At 39.7% G+C, this 15,777-nt stretch overlaps 1 protein-coding gene across 9 annotated transcripts in view; it reads right to left on the reverse strand.

Annotated features, from left to right (window-relative positions):
- Nucleotides 1–15,777, reverse strand: part of BTBD10 (BTB domain containing 10) — a 58,235-nt gene that overhangs the window by 21,838 nt on the left and 20,620 nt on the right. For 6 of the 9 annotated variants that reach the window (XM_073347657.1, XM_073347656.1, XM_073347655.1 and 3 more), the window contains one exon: nt 1,641–1,834. In XM_073347657.1, the coding sequence (XP_073203758.1) occupies nt 1,641–1,834 (194 nt within the window). Of the gene's footprint in view, nt 1–1,640; nt 1,835–2,131; nt 2,154–9,336; nt 9,509–9,536; nt 9,827–15,777 lie in introns of those variants that run through there. The other 3 variants (XM_073347662.1, XM_073347654.1, XM_073347653.1) reach the window with 3 other exon arrangements.

Genomic DNA, 15,777 nt, shown 5'->3' on the forward strand with positions numbered 1-15,777 from the left:
AATTAATGTAAATAGGGGGGTTAGGTTCCAGGGAAATATTTTTTGCCAGACAAAACGCATTATATACATTTTAAACAAGCAATTTAATACAGGTATTAAACAGGCTGGCAGCCCCCCCATCAGCTCCCCTACGGGCCCCCCCACCCACCGGTGGACCCCGCAGATCAGCGCCTTACCCCTGCTCCCCCCGCCTCCTGCCCGTGGCAATCAGCTGTCTTGCAGAATTCAGGAGGTTGGGGAGGGAGGGGGGAGGCTGCGCGCCACATCCTCACTCCTCCCTCCAGCCTCCTGAACACTGCAAGACAGCTGATTGCCATGGGCAGGAGGAGCAGGGGGAAGGTGCTGATCTGCGGCATCCACCGGCAGGCGCTGTCGGGGGAGGCACGTAGGGGGGGCTGCGAGCCATGGACAAAGCAGACGCCCAAACGACGTTATAGGGGAGCACTGCACAACTTTAAACGAGCAAGTTCTGTAATGGAGCAGGGACATAAGATCGAAACATCAAGCGAGAGGATGTTAAGTGGGGAGTTACTGTATAGCAACAGTTCCACTATTGACTTAAAATGTTAATGCATAAACTTTAGTAGCACTGGATTGAGCTGTAGCTCACGAAAGCTTACGCTCAAATAAATTGATTAGTCTCTAAGGTGCCACAAGTACTCCTTTTCTTTTTGCGAATACAGACTAACACGGCTGTTACTCTGAAACTGGATTGTTAGACACCCCACAAGCAGCAAAGTAGGAATGCTCATTTCTGAGCTTGTTTTTGGAACTGGAAAAAAGCAGTTTACTTCAGAGGTAGAATCAAGTAAGATTTCACGTGTAAATTTGAGATCCTATGAAAATCAAGCTGTTTGACATTATGTTTCTATTATTGACATGACATGAGCGCTAATCATGACCAACAAGTCATTCTGGCTATATTTCAACAGCTGCGTCAACATGTGGCAGGAGCCCCAAACGCCACATGCAATGAAACATTTAGCATTTTGTTCAACCTACGATGTCCGTTTCCTTCTGGTACACCAGCTCCTTCTCCTATGTGACATCCCAGAAGGCAGGGAGCCAGTCTTCAAAAAGGTATGGAGAGGCGGAGTTTTTGTTTTTAAAAAAAGCCACTATTTATCAGAGTTTCCAGAGTTTAAAACTTTATACCTCAAAGAGTTCACCGACGTACAAAAGAAGATAGCGTTTTGTTTTTTTTGTTTTTTTTTTTTAATGGAAGTATTTACCAGACACTCTCCCTGCCTTCAAATATTTAAGGTGCTACAGTAGGGGAAAATATATTTATTAACCAACTCCAGGCTTCAGCAGAGTTCTTTGGTTATTATGACTCAACATTTTAGCATAGCTCCTACATACTAGGGCATCATATCAAAACAGGAACCGCAGGCCAAACATGAATCAGCAACACAGTATGCCTAAGTGGAAAACATGAGTTTTGGACTAAAACTGAATATTACTTTCTAGTCCATGAGAGGCATTTTCCTAGTCTGAGGAATTTGAGCATGTATTGGTAATTATATATAATAATTTTATCACCACTTGTAAGAAAAATTTTCTTTAGTCTGCTCTACACAAAGAAAAAGGAATTAGATTAAAAGATTAATTTTTTAAACACAAATTAATCTTCAACATACCACCATGGTGTTGTCTTGTTGGTGAAGTTACATTCCTGATACATGGAGTGAGCTGAGATTCTGATCTTTCATGGGATGAGTCTCGTGATCTGTCACTTGACCTGCGTCTGTCTCGTGATCTCTCATGTCCACCACTAGCACCATGAAGGCTCATTCTGGTATTGTCTACTCCTTTAGCAACACAAGATGGTGTACTAAAAACAAAAAACACAAAACAAAAAAAATCTATTCAGCATTCAACAATCTTAGAGCAACTTGTAAAACCATTCAATTTTGAAAAATAATCCAGTATGTTTCTATATAACATTAGGGTGACCAGACAGCAAGTGTGAAAAATCGGGAGGGGGGTGGGGATAACAGAAGCCTATGTAAGACAAAGCCCCAAATATTGGGACTATCGCTATAAAATTGGGACATCTGGTCACCCTATATAAAATTATTTTAAATATTTTTATACTCAAGATACACAAAACTAGATTAATTTTATTTACCTCCAGTTTGTTGCTATATCATTCATATATTTCTGTATCTCTGCAGTATCATTTAAGAGAATCAAACAACTACTCTCATATCTCTGCAAAGCAACCTGTAGTAAAATGCTACTGATCACTTCGTGGTTTGTAAAGCCTGATTTCACAGAATCCATTGCAGGGCTCCGATAAACCAACCATTACAAGTGAAGCACATTTTAAAGTCAAAACAAAATATTTTAATTACTTCGAAAAAATATACAAACAAAAGAAAATAGCATAGTGCACCTTCAAAAGAAAAAAACATTAAATTAAAAAGGGTCAAGTTTAGCCCCAAAAAATTGAGTTTTGTAAAAAAAGCTTTTATAAAATGTAAGACTAACAAAACATTGCCATACTATTTTAAAATTTAATTTTTCCCCTGAAGTAAACATTCCCCTGCAGTGTTCAGCGTCGTGCTAGCAACTGAAGAGAACCTGAAAGTGGTGTCAATTTTTGATATCCAAACTAAGAGAAAAAGAAAAGGAAAACTCACAAATCATAGCAATCCAGCAAGCAAAGAAGTAAGCTGCTTTCTTAAAACTGAGAAGTTTTTTAGAAATCTACAGTGCTAGCAACAGACAAGGAAATTTGTTTTAAAATATTTTAACTTGATAGCATAAGATCAAAGATTTAATCAATATAAAAAGTCATGTTACACTTTTTTGTTTAAATAAACAGAACCTGTTTTCTTAATACTGGCACATTTAGCATTTAAACAAAGTTTTACTTATACATGTGAAAATATTTTTGTACTAAGAACTGGATTTCAAGCTCCATAATTTCAGAGGGTAGCTAAAATTATCTAATAATATTCATAAACTAATTTATGGCACTTCAAATGCATCAAAATTTTTAGATGACTATTGCTACAGTTTGGCACGGGAGTGATTCCACATAGTTTCTTATTTGCACTCTTGATTTAGTTGAGAGTTCTAGGAAGACTATCAGTATAGACATGAATGAAGATATGAACTGATCCTTTTATAGGATTTCATATCCGATAATACAATGCATGCAACTTTCTAAAAATTAAGTACTGAATTACTGAGGCATAAAGAATCAGCGTAGGAGGCCTACAGCAGATAAAAAAAAAAAAATCACTGTTTCCCATTGGTTTGTGTCCAAGAGATGGGACTTGAATTACCCACTTACTTGCCAGCTTGTAAATCCCACAAACAACGGTACTCTCAACCAAGAGAGCTTAAAGAAAGGACTGCTTGAGAAAAGCTAAGAGATTCAAGAACACCCTCAACGGAAAAGGTGGTAGGAATTATGATCCAATTAAGAACTACCAAACTAGACGGTGCACTCTACTGTAATTAGAAGCACAAACTTGAAAAGCCAGTTCCTGAAATATTTGTAAAAGGTTGATTAGAAGTTATCCAAGTGGAGATGAGACTCAAAGACTACTCAAAAGATAAGTAACCAGCAGATAACAGATGTCTCCCCTTCAGCAATGGGTGCAGCGTAAGAGCCTAAACACAACGATAAGCTTCATGCCATCACGGCTTAATCTAGATGCCAGACCCAACCAAATTTAAAAAAAGGATAGTGACTCTCCAGGAGGAGGAGCTGGATGTCTCTTAACTAGCATTAACCAAGAAAATCCTAAAAATCTACATCTTAAAAAGAATTTAAGAGGCCTAAAGTTTCTCTAAACCCTACCTGGATACAGGCCATGAGGAAGAAGTTTCTACCAGCAAAAAAATTGGTGCAGAGAGAAACTACTGCAGTACCATTTTCTGCCAAGCTTAAAATATGCTGCAGTAAGACAACACATTTTGTGGATGTAAAGTTGGCTAAGAGGTTACTGAATAAGGTAAAAAACTGCAAGTCTTGATTTTTAGAGGGCAGCAAGGATTAGATGCACATTTCAAAATGAACAAGCTCTAAATGGATTAATTAACAAATGATTTTTTCAGAAGACACTTAGTGCCTACTTTAAAAATAAGTAATAAAATAAATTTATATTCTAGAATGTCAACATTTAAGGACTAAACATATCTTCTTGTACTTGCCTTTCCCATTTTGAAAGTGAAGAAAGACTGGTCCTTCAAAAATTTGAGACTTGCAGCAGAAGTTGCAAACAACAATCTGTAACCCCATCCCTTAGATTCCATGAAGATTTGGGGATGGAACATCTGCAACTGCCTTGTTTTTCTTCTAAGTATTTGCATTTATAAACTCAACTACTTTCACTGGAAGACTATGAAGTATTTTCAAAAATTAAAAGTGACAGGCTGCAACCTAGGATTTAAAAGCGCTAGCAACAAAACTCTGTCCTGTCTACATTAGACTTCACAATCATGTTAAACAACACATGCTAACATTAAAAAATTCAAGTTTAAACAAACCCATTGATAAAGTCATTTTAACACAGTACAAACAACAGTTCAGTTAGTGTCCCTACAGTCACTTCTCTGCCATCTCATTATGAATTCAACTACTCCACTGCTTACCTGGGTTTATATATTAGTGTATTATGGGAAAGTATGAGCAGCCATCCCATAGTGCTTCAGCAGGGGAAAGAGAGCCCAAGGGGCATGTAAACATTCTCAAAGTCCTAATTCAAAAAAGCTGGAAGGCAGGAAAGACACAAACATGGCTGGGGGAAGTGGGGGTTGAGAGGATGGGTCCTGCCTATGCTGGAAACAGTTTCCAAAAATCTGTGCTGAACTAATTACAGGAATACAACCACATACATGACCAGGCAGGTGTCATGAGTGAAACACTTAGCCATCTAAGTTACTAAGGGCTAGTCTACACTAGAAGCGCTAAATCGATGCATCTGCGCTGCTGTAGGGCATCTGTTGAAAACACTCTATATCAACAGGAGAAAGCTCTTCTGTCGGCATAATAAATCTACCTCCGTGAGAGACAGTAGCTATGTTGGTGGGAGAACTTCTCCTGTCGACATAGCACTGTCCACACTGGTGCTTAGGTTGGCGTAACTTGTGTCATTGAGGGGGATGGATTATTCACCCCGAGCGACGTAAATTACACTGAAGTGAGTGGTAATGTAGACCTGGCCTAATAGTTTAGCCATGTGGTGGAAAGGTGCCTCATTTCATAGTAACAGTATTCATCATGACATGTTTCTTTTTGGATAATGTTCTCCAAATATATAACATTTCTTTAGACAAAGAAAATGCACGACTGAGACATGAGACAATACATATAAGACTATAACAGGGTACCTTCAGATTACATTCTTTGGTACTCTAGGGACATGAGCCAATGGAAAAGTCCATTCTTCAAGGAAGGACATTTATAGATTTTACTATATTCTCTAGAATTAAAATTTGTTTGTACACGAAGATCCAAGCTTTCAATTTGACGCAAAGTCCTTCAAAAAACAAATTAAGATATCTTCAGCCACCGCCACCTCCCAGGCAATGTTCTTAGATCTCATAGCAAAGCAAGGTTGACCCTGGTTAATCTTTCAATAGGAAATCTAAGGAAAAATCAATGCTACAGGAAGTTCTGTTGGTGACTCAATAGGCCATGTATTTTCCTTTGTCAGTCCTGAATAAACACCTAATGAAAGAGAGAGCACTCATTATGTTACTGGAAATGCCTTTTTCTGCACAAGTTGTAAAAACCAAGACCTTCAGTACTCTGATCTTTTAAAAGGTACCAAGGCACTTTTTGCAAGAAGTAGAGAGTCACAAAGGATAAGATTCCAGGCCCAATGTTCGCATTCCACCTACATTCTCCGCATACTTAGAACTCGAATTGCTGTTCCTTCACTCCGCCTCTATAATAGGCTGCTGAAGGTTTCTAGTTTCCATTTTTAATGCACACACAGATTAGACTCTCACATGTAAAAATCCTATTCTTTTGGATGCTAGGTACTCTATAAATGTAAGACTTAAATACGCAAGCCAGACTGATTGAAACAGCACCACTGGAAACATGAACACTTATCTTAATTACAGCCACTTAAACATCAATGTTACTGTTGAATCATATCCAGACAAATTCAGAAAATGCATTTACTTGAGCAGTTAATATACGTGGCAAAATTTAAAGTTCTATTCATCTGAACACACACACTACAAAATAGAATACTATTACTGAAACACAGGCATGTTCAGCAGTAAGCAAGACACTTAAAAGGGACAAGAAGACCATCCCCAAATTTTGGGCTATATAAATGAAAAGGGTGGTAAAAACCCCCAGAAAATCAGATTTAGGAGAAAAATAAATGTCAATTAAGAGAGTTTACTAGACTTTGCCCTGCAATGTTGTGAGCCAGAACACTGCAACATGAGGCTAGTCTCAGAGCCTCTGGAAAGTTAAGCTGAGTGAAATAGAAAAAACAAACAGGATGACTTGTGATTCAGATCATTTTGATTTGTAAAATTATTTTAGCAATAAAAGTGTTAATAATAACACAAATAATTTAAAATACCAGAACCATCAGAAACAGGTTTTGTTTTTTAAAGTCTGGTTAAGCAAAAATCTTAACATACAGGAAGTGATCATCTCAAACTACAACCAAAAAAATACCAGTTTTAAACAATTGCTACTTGTATCCTTAATGGGCGTATGTATGCAGCAGAATCTCTCTGTTTCACACCAAACACTGGGAGACTGGTTTAGTTAATGAACTATACTTGTTAGTAAGTGCACAAAAACAACAACAAAAATAATGCATCACAAAATGCATTGGATTAATTTTACCACTGTGGTATAGTTTAAATTATAACACTATGAAGTGTACTAGCAAATATACTGTAGTATGTTTTGTTAATCGAATCTTAGGCTTTGTCCACATTGAGACTATAATCACCAGCATAGCTGCACTGCTGCAGACAAGCCCTAGGGGTCTACACTGGGGATTTTTACAGCAGTGGAGCTACACTGATACATCTCTGTCACACTTAAACTCCTAGTGTAAGTGAGCTGCACTGGTGAAAAACTGACTTACACCAGTAGGGCCTATCCGACTTTCAAGCAAGGATAAGCCATGCCAACACAAATTAAACGTATAGCCACATGGCATGTCTACACTAAGCATTTGCACCAGTGAAGCTGCACCAGTGACCTGTCACTGATAGCTAATACCCCCAGACTAATTATTTCTCTACGGTACCCAGCTGTCACACTGCATTAATCTGTAATTTCGATCTTCAAGAAAACTATGGTGTTTTGCCTATCATGCTGTAGCAAGTGTCCAGATGAACTACTATAGCTGCACATTTCTATTTTATTCTTTGCAAATGGGAACTTTCAGTACAACAGAGACCTGAAAGTGCTTTTTTTATTCAACAATCACCTGTGAACTTCTCTCTCTCTCTCTCAGAAACAACCACCCTACCTTTGCATTATGATCAATATAGGATTTAAAAAGGTAATTAGATTTGGTAGTTTTGAATGTTTTAGTCACAATAGAGGAACAGAGCAAATTTTAAAAGCATAATTTGGAATGTAGGTTCTCCTTATTTTGATTTTTAAATAAGTTAACATTTTTAAATCAACTGTTGCGTAGTCGGTTTTGATCCAAATCAAAATTATATTGATCCAATACTGAAAATGAGGCGCACAACAGCATTATAGAAGGCAATATAACAAATATGGCTTTTTAAAGTTGCCAACATAAAGCAGCAGCATAGCCTGCTTTACTGTTTTCAGAACTAGTGAAGTTAAAAAAAACCCAAAAAGTAAAATCTTGCCTTGGGATGTGCATTGATTGGCTCTCACTGACAGCAATAAAAGAGTAGAGCCTGCACATTCAGGAGAAGAATTTTGCTCAAAAACCTGTTATGATTATGTTAACATTCTGAGAGGGACAAGACCATTCAAAGGCAAAACTCATTTGCTCTTTCATTCACGTGAAGTATACACACATAAATGGCAGCATATCAATGGTATGGGAAAAAAAAACCCCACACAGAAAAATGTTACCACAGGAGAATTTAAGAGATTTAACTCTGAAGCGCCTTATTTTGTCAGTTATATTTCTACAGGGAAAGACGTTACTCTGAAGATTCTTTAAATATACCAACATTCACAAGCTTCGTGTATCACTATTTCCTAACCACAATATGAATGTTGTGACAATAGTGGTGCACTCATCCAAAACTTTTGGGCCAGGCTAACTGGAGTATTTATTTTTCCTTCAGACACTAGATTAGAATGTTTTTCCCAATAATGTAGTGGTAAAAAAAGAAGTGGGTAAACTAACCTAAACAACATATTCCCCAAGTGAGAAGTAGGGAAGCTCAGTTTACCGGTATCTATTCTCTTCTACAGTACTGAATGTGCCTCTAGAAAATATTAAAATATATAAAATATTTTAAAGTACTTTAAAAGCAATTGCATTACAAACAAAACTTAACATGCTCAAAGCTTTACTTAAACACAGAAAACTAGATAATGGGAGTCGGGTGGAAGAAAAGCGTAAAATTTGTCAAAATGGCAGGTTTGTCGAAGTGTCATGATTTGTATGTTTTGTATTCCTGCAGTCAGGCAAGAGTTGATTATTTTTATAAATGTCAACAGTCCTATTCCAATTTAAAAGCTGGATGCAACTGTGAAAGAAAAATTTTACCCTTTCAGAATAAAATTTTATTCATTTGATACCGAACAATTAAAGGAGGATTCATTTTACTATCAAAGCAACTGCCATAGATTTCAAATTGCCAAGCTAATCCACACTCTAATGGACATTGTATAAAATGTAATGGTTTACAAGCAATTTGTTGTAGCACTTAAATAGAATCATAGTATATTGATGTCTATGATCAGCAAAAATTTACAGTCAGTTCAATGACAGTGAGCCAATAACAAAACCAACTTTAATACAATTTCTCTTCTTGCTATATTCTCTAAGACTTTTATTTAAAAAAATTCCTAACATATTAATTTATAGCTAACCTCTTGCACGCAATTGTGACTGTATTCATGTAATCAATACTTTCAGAAAAGGGAGGCCAGGCCAATCTTTCAACACAAAGTTACCACAGTATTTTTGTAAGGCTTTTTTTAAAAGAGAAAATCCTTTCTGCTTTTATTACAGTGACTTATCTTAAAAGTAACAAAATAGTCTCTCTCACACTCTTGGAAGTCTACTCATTTAAATTGACCAGGATACACAAAGGACAGTGCATCTCCATCTCTATACTGTCCATCCTGTTATGTATTGCTCACAGATTATCCCGTTATCAATGGTTACGCACCTTCCTGTTGTATACATCAGGGAAGAAATACAAAAGCATTGAAATAATTTTGCAATCAGAGTACAAAAGAATTCTGCTCCTTCCAAGAAAGCAGCTCTGGAAGCCAGCTCAGCATCCTTTGGCATTACTTGCTAAATTCAGCATATTTGATATTTCCATCGTCTCCTCAGTAGCACCACTGCACCATTAGCCAGTCTTACTTTTTTCTTCTATTTTCCTCTCTCCCTCAAGACTGACAATCCTTTTGCAGCTATTCAGTCCACTAAGTGTTCAGAGACGCAAGCCCCCTCTAGATATTAATTCAATTCATTTTCTCACAGTCACTGACTCAGCCGTGCGTAGTGCAGTACTGACGTCTGACCTCGCAGCCTCCTGTGAGCTGAATTCATGCTTGCCATTTCGCCATTTCTAAGCGGCCATTGGATAATGAAATTGACAGACAGGATAAAGAGCGCGTGAGAGGAGAGCTGCTTGATATATTGCCAAGTACCATCTGTGAAGCTATTTCTAGTCCTGCCAGTTTGTCAGGTTTCAGCACACAAACAAAACACTGAAAAGGTTGTTGCTAACTTTCTCTTGTCATAGATATATTTTTCATGTTTGGTTTTATGGCTATTCAAGGAATTAAAGTTTTCATTTGGTATTTTACAATCTTCCTAATATTCCTATTTTACAATCTTCCTAGTATTTACAACTAAAACAGTCTTTTGCTGAGACCACAAGCATGTGCTGCAATTGACTTTTGATCAATTTATATGACTTTTGATATAAAAATAGATCACTGAGTTTTTGGTTTCAAGTCCAATTTCTCATATACAAATGGGACTGGGTAAAAGCATCCCAAACTTATATTTAACAGTTTCAGGGCCATATTTCCTAAAGTTTTTTGATGATCTGAGTGCTACACAATATTTTTTAAATTGATTCATATCATATCAGACTACTGCTTTACAGTCACATTACATTTAAAGAGGGAGGTAAATCCCAGGAAACAGACAACCATAATATGGAAAGTAAAGAAGGTTAAAGAGCAGATGATGGAAGTTAAATAAAAGATATAGTTAAGAGTTCATCAAGAATTTGCAGCCAGGAAAGCAAATTTGGATTTCTAAAACAAAAAGAAAACCAGCAAAGGAAACAAGACAATATGTTTTTACTACTGGGGCAGCATTCCAGATCTCAAAGGATTTCAAGAATATGGATTTAGAATGAAAAAAAAAGGGATTTACAACAGTCAAGGTAGAAAGCTACAAAGGGTTGAAGAAAGATTTCTGCTCATACAGGTTCAAAAATCTAGATCAATGGGGTTCCCTTTGCTGTTCTAATTTGTCAGGTACAGCAACTATCTATCACTGGCTTCCAATACTTGTTCTCCTTCTCAGACCTATGCCCTCTACAAGATGGCTTCCATACCTTGTTCAGGTAGTCTGCCATATTTTAAGATGCCATCGGTCTCATTATGAAGCTGTCAACTGATAGGAAACACAGGTGCAACTGTACTCAAATTCCTTCAGCCGCAGGCTCACAATGCTGTAATTGCAGGACCCTTGTTTCACTCTCCTGCAATGGAGTAAGCCCAAGTTTGGAGTCTCTTCCCCCTCCCAGGGCAAATAAAAAGGCCTCTTACAGCAACACGCAGGCAAGGGGCAGTAGGCTACAACTCCTTTTTGCTTGCTTTCAGGTGGAGAACACATGCCCTCTCCTAGCACCTCAAAGAGTAGTCAACATTAGGAGGTCAGGCTCCAGATCCCTCTCACTTCTCAGGCCAGGTGGTGTATCCCACAAGATGTCCCAAACATATGATTCAGAAGTCCATCTCTCTTTAGGGCTCCCACAAACAGCTCTTCCAAAGCACCAACTACACTTCTTGGTGGTGCCACAAGTTTTTCCCTCACCAGGAGAGAACAGTACTCTAAAGAGTCTTCGGACCTGGGACCCTGGAGCACCCACAGAACTTTGAGTGGTTCCCCATCCCTAGTTCAGGGCAGTATCCAACACCAAGGATGGAGTACCACCATATTACTCAGCGCTTCAGATCCACTTCACTTCAAAATACTGTCAATGGAGGTCCCTACAAAGGAGATTTTTCAAGTAGTGAGGAATATTTTCTGGAGGTGGATTTACACAGAAACCCTATCTTCAGTAGGTCAAGTTATCCAGCATTCTGCACCATCCTCTATGAAAGGCTGCTTGTTGCCTTTCTTTGTACTTTGGCTTCTCCTCTGTTTCCCAATCCAATCACTAAGTAAGTGTCCAAAAGAGGAAGAACTCAAGATGTAGGGACTTCGCACCCAGAGGAAGAGGAAGTCTCTTAGGGCAGGTCTACACTATAGATTTACTTCAGTATAACATCATCACTCAGAGATATGAATAATCCACATCCCTGAGCGACGTAATTATACCGACCTAGGCGCCAGTGCAGACAGCACAATGTTGTCAAAAGAGCTTCTCCCACCACCATGGTTACCATCTTTCGCAGAGGTGGATTAACTATGCCAATGGGAGAGCTGTCTCCCGCAGGCATAGAGTCTTCATTACAGTACTAGTGGTGCAGCTGTGCTGATGCAGTGTTTTACATGTAGACCTGCCCTTAAGAACCAGAAGGACCAGACCTCAGACATTTCAATTCTGACAACCTAGGTTCAAGCAAAGGCCCAAACCTTAATAAGCCCATTGCTAACACTACAACCACTGAAAGGAAAGGAACAAAGATTCACAGAAGGGCAGGAAAGAATGCTTTCTTAACAAGACTTAAAGGATTAACTCTTTCCCCTCCTATGAACTGCAAGATAGAGACTTGGAAGCATCTAGACCCTTATTTTTCCATCTCTCCTACTTATGACAAGCTCTACAACATCCTCTCAGATACAAAAGAATAGTGGCAGTCCTGCCCAAAGATTGACCCGGTGATCGATCAATCAGAGAAATGTTCTCCTCCTTTCCAGTAAGAAACCAGAGTTTGCCTCTCAAACTCTGAGGTCAGAGAACTGGACTCTATCTTAAGAAAACAGCATGAATTGTCGCTTACATTTTCACATCCACATCAATGTTTTCCTTGTGAGTCTCCTCTAAAAGCAAAATGGATTCAGTACCTCTTCAGAAACCTGGAAATTCAATCCTGACTGCCTAGAAAGTTTTTAAAAACAGCACCTCACATTTGCCTTACCATGCTGCCAGAGACTCAATTTAAGATCCTGAATCTGGTGGTGGTAGGCATCATTATAGCCAGTCACTTCCAGCAGAGATCATGAACAGATGACTCAACATCCATTTTGTGGCCTTTTTCTTTGAAGGGATATCCTGGGACAGAACATGAAAGACATGGCTGATCCTAATATGTTTCTTTCTTCAGATAAGCCAAAAAACCTGGGACCTCTTTGGCTAAATCTTCTAGGAACTGACTTTTCTGGATTTCATCCAGGCTCCAGTATTCCAGATATCTCAAGGCCAACTTCCAAACTAATAAAATCTGTCACATGCACCAGCTAACTGATCAGTCCATGTTGCACCAACTACTGCTTTTGAGCCTGTATCCTATCCATAACAAACAAATGGCTACATTTAATTTCAATTTTTTTTTTTAAAAAATACTCTTCAGTGGGTCCTCTCTTCCTTCTCTTTCCAAAACCTAGTGCTGTCCCCTTACTCATCTTCCAAAAGATGCAGAAGCCTCATGTTCCTCAGAGTCTATTCTATCTGCAGTCAGCAGAAAATTATCCAGTCCAAGACCTTAAGGGGCTTAATCTCTTCACTTGAGACAAAAAATATGAAGTATAAACCCTTTGATCCAGGATAGTTTGGGCAAATTTCAAATATCTACAAATTAGAAGTTGCGCACCTTCACACACACACACACACACACACACACATATATATATATTTTCTAGAATACACTCAGAAGTCTTTGTTTTGCTCATGGGAGGGGCCATTTCCAATACTCCTCCCTCTCGTTTTGATCTTGTCTCAGCACAGTGAGTACTGAAAGACCTTAGTTGTTGTGGCAGCAGCCCATAGGGAAAGCAACATTCAGGCAACCTCTTCTTTGGAAGCACGGCTGGTGAAGGAATTAGTGTCCACCACTAAAGATGTAGTGTTCCCTGGTGGTTCAGTGACTCTTCAGTCTGGGATTTGTGATAGACATGGATAAGAGCTCTCTGCACATCCATTCCCCCCAGCATTATGGCCAGATCTACAGTAGATGCACTTTGCTAGTTTAGGTATGCTAGACTGGCAAAGTACATCTAGTGTGTATGCAGTTTATACCAGTAAAACGTCCTTTTGCTGGAATAGTTTATTCCGGGCTCCCTCCTATAGCGAAACAAGCAGAAGTGAAGTTTTGCCAATCTGAACTGTGTCCACTGGAGGGGCTTCTGCTGGCCCAATCATGTCCATCAAAAAATCAGACCTCATTACATCCATGACAGCTTTTGCTGGCAAAAGTTTATAGGATAGACTGGCCTCTCTCTCATTTGGTAGCCCATTTCAAGACAGTAAAAGGGAAGGTTCATCCACATCAAGAATGCCTACAGTAGTTTACAAGACCACCACTCTTCAGATCCTTTCATCCAACAGTATTGGACATTCTCTGCTTTGAGACTGCTGTAGATATACTAACTGGTTCAGTACTGAGAGACTTCGTTTCAGAACACTTCTTCACTCATTCATCCTTAGAGAGCGCAACAGTTCAATCTGCCATCACATCCTATCAGGAAATTGTTAGGCTGTTTGATTCCTCACAGCACAATTTCTATTGATGTTATCCACTATGGGTTCACCACGGAGTCCAGTCTAAATGCTCTGGGTGCAACCCTGAACAACTTCTCAGCCCAAGATTTATGAGCTAGACAAGTTTAAAAGTGGCACAGACTGGATCTGCAAATTGTTTACTATGTTCCGTTGATAAGCCAGTAGCACTACCAAAGCCATACATCTGGTAGAGACACTCAATATCCAGGTCAAATGGCTCAGAACTGATTCACCTAGCAAATGTGATCTAGCCCAATCAGTATTTTTAAGAATCTAGAGCCAATGAAGGGTTCCAAAATTAGACCTGTTTGCTGCTCCAACAATACTCTTGGGGGAATTCTGCTCACAATATTTTAAAATTCTGCATATTTTACTCATGAAAATAATACAATACAATCAAGCCAGTTTCAATTATTTTGGTAATTTGTTTAAAAATACCTGTCAGTAAGTATGTGTGTGACAATAAAGACCAAAAAACCCCCCAACATTTCCTGAATCTTTTTTGGAAAAATAGATTCCTTACAAGGAATATTAATACAGAACTTTGAGTAATAATTAATTTAAACTACAATACAGAAATGTATTTCCTGCACCCTTCAGAAGTAGTGCAAAGACTTTGGGAGAGTCAGGAGTAACAGAGGAGCAGAGGGAGAGGGAAGTAATTGCTGGGAAGGAGCCCAAGTGTTAACTTGGAGAGTTGTTGGGTTGTGGGTGGGAGAACTACTGAACAGGGTGTTTTTGGTTTTGGTTTTTTTTGGGGGGGGGGGGGGAGAAGGAGGTTTTTGGGGAGGGGAGATTGTTAGGAAGCCTTCCCCATGCAGACCCCTACCTCTCTCAGGTCAGGCACACCTGCCCCATCCCCATGTGTCCCTGTACTCCCCTCTGTTCCCATGTGTCCCTGCACCCCACTCAGCCACCCCTCCAACCCCCGTCCCCATGTGTCCCTGCACTCCCACTCAGCCCCCCCTCCTCATGTGTCCCTGCACCCACCTACCCCATCTGCATTCATGCAATTTAGCTGGGGTTCCACATGCTGTTGTGCTAAGTGATAACAGCAGGTGGACGGGTTTGCTGCTTGTCACTAGCAAAGCACTGTGAGAGACAGCTCAAGATGAAGGATTAAGGGGGGCACAGCAGTACCCCAGTACCAGGTTGTACCCCAGGGATCCTGTCACACTGGGCAACTCCAAAAAAAATTAAATGACATTAGATAAACATCACACAAGACAGTCACAATTACCTCACTCTCTTCTGGCAGGACTGCAATCTGGGTGTCCATAAAACACCATGAATTTCTGCTCTTAAGGCAGGGGTGGGCAAACGACGGCCCAGGGGCCACATCCAGCCCTTCAGACGTTTTAATCTGGTTCTCAAGCTCCCGCCAGAGAGAAGGATCTGGGGCTTGCCCCACTCCACGCGGCTCCCAGAAGCAGCAGCATGTCCCCCCTCCAGCTCCTACGCGTAGGGGCAGCCAGGGAGCTCTGTATGCTGTCCCCGCCCCAAGCGCTAGCTCTCCAACTCCCATTGGCCAGGAACCGCAGCACCTGCAGATGGGGAAGCGTGCAGAGCTACCTGGCTGCACCTCCACATAGAAGCCGGAGTGGGGACACGCCACTGTTTCCGGGAGCTGCTTGAGATAATTGTCACCCAGAGCCTTCACCCCGACACCGTTCTGTGCCCCAACCTGCTGCCCTA

Source organism: Lepidochelys kempii, chromosome 6 (assembly GCF_965140265.1).
Source record: "Lepidochelys kempii isolate rLepKem1 chromosome 6, rLepKem1.hap2, whole genome shotgun sequence".
Classification (NCBI taxonomy): Eukaryota; Metazoa; Chordata; order Testudines; family Cheloniidae; genus Lepidochelys; species Lepidochelys kempii.